Source organism: Mizuhopecten yessoensis, unplaced genomic scaffold, assembly GCF_002113885.1.
Source record: "Mizuhopecten yessoensis strain PY_sf001 unplaced genomic scaffold, ASM211388v2 scaffold7507, whole genome shotgun sequence".
Taxonomy (NCBI): Eukaryota; Metazoa; Mollusca; class Bivalvia; order Pectinida; family Pectinidae; genus Mizuhopecten; species Mizuhopecten yessoensis.
The window spans coordinates 295,074-302,677 of NW_018407082.1; the positions used below are offsets into that span (position 1 = coordinate 295,074).

General features: G+C 36.1%; 1 protein-coding gene across 1 annotated transcript; it reads right to left on the minus strand.

The window, feature by feature from the left end:
• Positions 1–396: 396 nt before the first annotated feature.
• On the minus strand, positions 397–5,812 carry LOC110453776 (kelch-like protein 40b). Its single transcript, XM_021502911.1, has 6 exons — positions 5,685–5,812; positions 3,849–4,206; positions 1,686–1,715; positions 1,222–1,344; positions 829–1,014; positions 397–596 (listed from the first exon to the last, which is right to left on the minus strand). The coding sequence occupies exons 2-6, from the start codon at positions 4,194–4,196 to the stop codon at positions 543–545; spliced, it is 741 nt and encodes a 246-aa protein (XP_021358586.1). The 5' UTR covers positions 4,197–4,206; positions 5,685–5,812; the 3' UTR covers positions 397–542.
• Between the last annotated feature and the right edge of the window lie 1,792 nt (positions 5,813–7,604).

Genomic DNA, 7,604 nt, shown 5'->3' on the forward strand with positions numbered 1-7,604 from the left:
TATTATTTTAGGGCTTCAAGACTGGTCTCGTCGACCTGTCTACACTACGAGCGAAATGATTGGCTTTTTGCATAATAAAGTGGAATGGGATAATGACATCGATCCAGACTTCAGTTCCGCGGCAATTTCAATTTGTGAACTACACAATAGAGATTACCATCCTCGAAATATTAAAGAGGCAAAAAACTTGTATATTTTTTTAAAGAGAGAAATTGGACTATTTTTTCTGATAATATTAAACTTAAAACTATATATTCGTGACTTTGAAAGTAAGGTTAGCTTCTTTTACGGCCTTCTTGATATTCAGAATTTCAGCACAAGGTCACGTGGTAATCACATGAGATAAATTAATAACATTAAGGAATGATATTCTTTGGAAAGAATCACAATCAATTTTATTTGTAGTATATGTAATATCGTAAAACATGAAATGTTTGTAAATTATTCTCAGGCAAACAAGACGACGTCGTACCCGGTCAAAGGTCATTTCCTTTCTTGGGAATGAAACATGTTCTTATTTGTATTATGTTTGAATTTTCTTTTTAGGCAAACAAGACGTTGTCGTACCCCGTCAACGTGTCATTTCCTGTGAATTCCTGCAAAAACGAAAATAAATCTTATGTACAATCGATATTATGCTTCACAAAACATTCGTATGCTGATTAAAAGGAAAGCACTAGCTAGTTTTGGGCTGTTTGCGTCCTTTTTTCAAGAAAATAAAATGATTAAATCAACAATTTGCTTTGCATTTCTTTCATTTAAAAAAAATTGTACAATTGACCCATACGTTTATCGATGAAAGCAAATGTTACATGCATATCGTTATACCTCTTGTTTAATGAACAGGACTTCTGGTAGACTCCCAATTCCGCTCCTGTTGGCGATTTCCGCAGTTAGGGGATAGGTGTGTTTACATCCACCCGCCGTGCACGATGCGGGGTCACTGCAGCCGAGGCTGAATTTCGGTGGCAAAATATCTGCTTCGACCTCTGCGCAGAGCCATGTGTAAATACTCTGTTAAATGGCAAAAGTATAACAACCGATAAATCGTTATTTATGAAGATCATACTAAAAGTACTATATTCAAATGAGAAATGAGTCGTGAACACAGATACAATAGAAGACTCATTTTGGGCATTTTGTACTGATTTTCAAATCTATCAAGGGGTTGAGAAATAGATACCTTGATATATATAAATAATAGAAAAATAGCATTCTTACCTTTAATGAATCATCAGGCCGAAATAATCTTTCAAATGCCATCCCACCGTGCGATCGGTAAATAATGGCGATTTCCTTTGCATCTTCACCACTCGGCATATCAATTTCTATGTTTTCTGCAATCTGGTAAAATATGACAAACAAAAACACACACTTTAGCGACAGATCGTTCTGTTTTACAAATAATGTGTTTATGAACATGAAAGACTGTGTAGAAAGTGTGTTGAAACTTAAATGGGAGTTTTAACGAAAAGCACTTTAATGGAGAGATATTTTCACAACATTTGAACTCTTGGAACCAATTCTTACATTATCCTTCATTTTTATTCCATTCAATACGTGTTAATAACTCGATTTGAAATAGCAAAAGGACTTCCATTTCTATTACCGATTAACAGTGGCAACATTTTTTGTCTCGCTATATCTTTGATAGTTGGGCGAAATGGCAAATGTTTGATACTCACCGACTGCCTTTCTTGTTTTTTCCTCGTCATCTGCAATCAACACAAACAAAAACATTACTCCACAGCACATTTTGTTTTCTAATGCTGCGCGTATTAGGGCTATGTAATGAAGAGGCGGACGCCCTATAATAACAACAGTGTCTGTCCGTCTGTCCGTCCGTCGGCTGTCCGATTCATAAAGCATCCACTTTTAGAAGATTTACATGGTAATACACTGTGAGGTAGATGTGCAAAAGAGGTTTATACGGAAGGGGTCTAAAGCCAGGGCACTGCAGGCGCGGATTTAGGGGGGGGGGGGGGGGGGGGGGCACACCCGGCCCCAGCCCCCACCCCCCTTTTTGGCGGCGGACTGACCTTTTCCGGGCCGGCCCGAAATGGCCTGATCTGCCGGGAATGGGAACATATTAACATTTTAAAATGCATCAAATAATGCACGGAGCTTGTATAAAAAAATCTGGGGCTACGCCCCACACATCCCATACGGCATCCTAGCAAATATTGTGGGTTTCCGCTATCTGATATTTTTACTATATTTTCTTTATTAAAAGAATATTTGTTGGCATCGCTACGCTCGTCTACTTTGAATCTTGACCCTAAAGTGTGTTTTTTATCTTACCACCTCCGCAAAACCCCAAGTTGCAACTTGCAACGCTCGGCGGAAATATACTAGCATAAGTTGCATAATTATATTATTGACCGCTCGTTATAGATGATCTGAAAATTAATACTTTTTTAACCTTCCTAACCGCCCGGGCGATATTAATCATATCATTATACAAGAACGATAAAGGGTTTTTTCGGCTGACAATATTATGTATAATCGACTAAACATATCCATTCAATTATTTTGGTATTATCTATACAAGATAAAGTAAACGCTTTTTATCTGATGGAAGCTGTAGATCTAACAATGCATTATAGAACTGATACAGTGTTTTGTGGATATATTTCACAGGCAAAATGCAACGCAGACATCAAAAGGTGCCGCACCTTTGTTTTTAAAACAAATACATTGTCCGTCGACACTCACAGTGATCAATAGTAAAACTAAATTGAAGTATACTTTTACAAATTCGAAATTATTTACATCTGGTATCAGGGCTTTCTAACTGTTTAGTTCAGCTACGGCTGTAGAAACAAGTGGAGTGGATATTCTATCCACAAATCTAATTACTGCCGACATGCTTGATATTGACAAAACCCTATGGAAAGCCCTCAAAGCTACAGGGAATGGCGATTCCATTTTAATGAAAGGTTAGTAGTTGTCTTTCTTTTATGCTGAGGTATTCTTTAAACAGGCGCAGACCATTTATTTTATTTGGTTTTAATCTTTAAGTTAACTTCATGCACAATAACTTTTTTTTCTAAAGTTTTTGTGTATACACATAATATGTAGCTAGGCAACATAATTAAATATAAAAACAATCCTCAGAACACGGGAAATCGCTTCTGAGACGTTCTAGAAAACACAATTTTTTGGGGGGAAATCCCCCAAAAAAACCTTACGGGAGGGGGAAGACCCCCTCCCTTACCCTCCGCCTCCTCGTGCTACGCGCTCGGCAGCACAACGTTGACTATTGAGAAAAAATGTTCGCCCCCCCCCCCCTTTTTATGAAATCCTGAATCCGCCCCTGCACTGTTACTACGAAATCTTCAATTCAAGTTATTACCAAATGCACATTGCATATAGGCGTACATAAATATACATATGGAGAAATACTTTACTAATATCTTGTACAATGGCGGAGAACACACATGTCTGCAATAGATTCAATTCCATATATTATAATTACAAATTCATGAAATAGTCATAAGTTGGGGAAAACTTTAAGGTTTTCCTAAGGTAACTTAGCGGACTCTTATGAAGCATAATTTAGTTGTTTATGAAATAATACAATTAAGCCTTAATCTAACGAAATGTCTAGGAAATAACAAAACTTCAAAGTCAATCATACAACCTCAACATNTTGTTATGTGATAGTGACACATTATCGGTAAGGTACCGTGATTTGGGACAATTTTGATTATTCACGTTTCCAAATGTTACTCTGATATTTATATCGAAATGAATTCCATAACATTAACCTTCGACCAAACAAAATTACTATAACACACGTAACTACAATAATGATCTAAGTGCGGGTGCAAAGCAAATATCTTTACCTTTTCACAAGAAACCATCTCGTAAAAGTCGGTACACATTTTTGATAGGCGGTCGATTGAATAATAATTCGCTATCATATACAACTCTTCAACGTTTTCGACGGAAATAGTGATACTAGAAGTATACAGAAATTTGATGACATCCTTCATTGTTTGTTGTGCATGGTTATCACACAAAACCGGCCCCTCGGTCGACACGTTTTCACTCAGTCTCCTCCGGAACCAGACACTCCCCAGTTTCAATATGACGGCATGTGCCCGCAGAATGCTGCCATCTTCTAACTTGATTTCTACGTCACAGAAGGACTCGTTTTCAAAAGCCTCGATCAGATGACCTAGAGTAGTCATTGTTTTATACCTGTTAAACCAACGAAAGGTTAAATGTATTTTTGAATGCAATTATTTCTTATTGGGAAATGTGACTTTAAACGATAATTTACTGATGGAGGCATATTTCTGAACCAATATTTCTCGATTGTCCACTCAGACACACATAAGTGTGTAACAAGAACTCCCGTATAATCAGCAAATTTTGCACGTGGCGGAACACAATAGCAGCAATACATATATATTTGTACATGAAGTATTCAAATCTTATCTATACATTCGGTTTTTCTACATATCTACTATAGACCTTTCGTTTTATCAGACTATGATATGTACATTAATAATTTGGAATTATAATTGCCGAATTCGGCATACAGATCCAAGTTTACAAATGAATAAAAACTGATACTCGTTACCAATACCTTCAGAGAGCATAAGGACATATTCTTTCATAACGAGTTAAACGAGCCCATCGTCAAACGAAATTTCAATATAATTTTCTGTCTCTTTAATTTTAATATAAGAATTAATTTTAATTTAATTTAGCTTTAAAATTTGAATATATTTTTTTTATTTATGACACATCTAAATCATTACGTAAGCCATTTCTGAATAAACTGGTCCCATAGTCTTCGTTTTAAAACTAATTTATCTTTACTTTTGGTACATATTTCCTGTAGATTCCATATATAGTTTACACCTGTATCAGAAAATAGATTTTTCACATAATCATTCCTTGATTTAAACATATTACTAGAATAACCGGACTGTTCGTGAATCCATATTTTGCATGAAAACATATTTGGCCGGATTAACGATTTAAATACATGTTTATGGTTGTCTGTGGACATCGTATCTGAATATTTAAATAACAATGTAATTCTTTGAAAATTGAGCGGGTATGTCGGTATGGAAGACGGTATACATCGTACATGAAAGTATTAGTTAAAAACCAAATTTGCACCAAAGGTGTGTTACTATTTTGGTAAAAAATATAGTTCAACAATTATTCAGTTATCAGAATATGAGCTGTTTAAGATGAGGTGTTATTGAGCTAAATTAATTAAGTGGTAGGAGTAAAAGAAAATTAAATTGTACTATAACTGTTGGTAAAGTGGATGTTTTAATATGAATATTTTCAATAATTATGAATACCAGAGAGAGAGAGAGAGAGAGAGAGAGAGAGAGAGAGAGAGAGAGAGAGAATTATCATTGCGATACAAATATAGAGATCGGCAGGCACTATGCACTCACGTCACGCTTTATCGACAATGTTGATATTAAACAACTCAGGCCGCAAACGGCATTTGTTAATTAATTTTATAAAATCTCTTTTATAATGTTTATATCATATATTGATTTTATGTAATTGTCTTGTGTTTGTTATTTCTGTGTCTCGATAAAGATGCTAATTGCTCCGAAAAGTTGACAACTTCCTTGCCCCATATACATATATATATATATTCCGTCATCATACACACACATACGTTGATTATTTTTTGGACTTACCGTCACAGAGCGGGTTTTCTCCTTGTATTCTGCTTTGTCTTTTTCCGTAATAAAGATTGTTTGTTTCTCTTTTGCGCTGTTGATATAGTTATGCGGTTTATGTAAGACCGTGTACTTCTGAGACGAGTTCAGCCACAAAGGCGGAAGATACATGTACGCATTGGATATAGTTCCGATCCCTCAAGACTGATTTATTAAGACGGTTCGCGATTGGTCAGCTAGGTTTTGAATATAAATAAAGCATGGTCTCTTGATCATGAAGACCAATACAAAAATTAAGACCCCGCCAAGTGTTGACCCTCCACCCCCATCCCTTCCTTTCCTCCTCAGGCGTCCCCTACTCTACCCTGTGGAGGATGGGGATTATGCAATGTTTATGGTCAGCCTAGTATGGGACCACTCTTTGCTTCCAGTTATCGTAGATGAAAGGTAATATCAAAGGTTTATGACGCCCCATACCTCGAGGCTTCCGGTCGAGGACGCATGTCCGCACATATTGATGGTCAGTATGTGGGCCAAGGAGTGGTGTACAGGGTTGGTCCGGCTTTATCAAATTTAAAATTCAAATATGTTTATTATTAAAGTGTTACAGATCAGAATACACATGTAAAACATTAAATTGTACATGTATTAAAATAACCACACAAACCCATTCACACCTTTCTGATGTCCATTCTTTAGTAAGAATTAAGAGACACTACAAAAACTTGTATATACTAAAGTTAACCTTTAACCTATTCCGTCTTTGCGTATTGCAGAGTTATCTTCTCTTGTGAGCAGGTATTGATTGTTACGTCATTGGTTTGTGTGAGAAAATTACGATGTTTTCTCAAAAATTGATAACGTTACTTACAAACAAATGACGTAACAATCAATACCTGCTCACAAGAGAAGATAACTCTGCAATACGCAAAGACGGAATAGACATGGTCATAGGTATAAAATTAATATATAAATATCTAACAAAATATTGTTATAGAGTACGTAAGTATATAGTTTGAAAATTGGCCTTCCAGCAACTAGCTAGGCCTATGTGTTGTATGTATTGAAATAGTGATATAATAGTCGCATGTGGCGACATGTATGAATTATCAACCATTTATAAATCAAAGAATTAAATTGAACAAGAAGATGAGGGTAACATTATTAATATTACTTTCTTCGTTTAGTTCAAGAAACTTAGCACATGTCATGATGCAGTGCCCCACTGACAATGAGACTTGTACACCAATTTAGCAAAGTTCAAGTACCGCAAGTAACAAGGGCAACTCGTTTGTTATCTATGGATATATCAATGTTAAATTGAAGTGCTACAAAGATGTTGTTGTTGTTTGTTGTAACATAAATGCTTCATGTATATATATATGTGTTTTGTAAAGTCTATGCCGAAAATGTAATCAGTGCGCATGCGTGTGATACATACCATGAACAAAATCTTCAGCGGCGAATATTTTCCGCGGTAATTGTTCAGCGGCTCTGTTCAAGTTCCGCCGACTGGTAATCCAATCTCGCACGGTAAAACTTCCGCGGTAAATCTTACGCGGAAAATCGTCAACGGTAAATCTTCCGCGGTAAATCTTTAACGGTGAATCTTTAACGGCAAATCTTTATCGGCGAAATCTACAACGGCACATCTTAAGAAGTAAATTGATAGCGGTAAATCTTTAGCGGTAAATCTTTATCGGTAAATCTTCAACGGTAAAATCTTCAACGGTAAAATCTTTAACGGTTAAATCTTTAACGGTAAATCTTCAACAGTAAAATCTTCAAAGATAAAATCTTTAACGGTAAATCTTCAACGGTAAATCTTCAACGGAAACTCAATCATGTACGGCATTTTGATATTCCGTGTAAGTGTTCTTTGTTCTATGTTAAAAATCTTGAACGGAGCCGGGGGTCCCGTATGGCTTTCCATAAGGT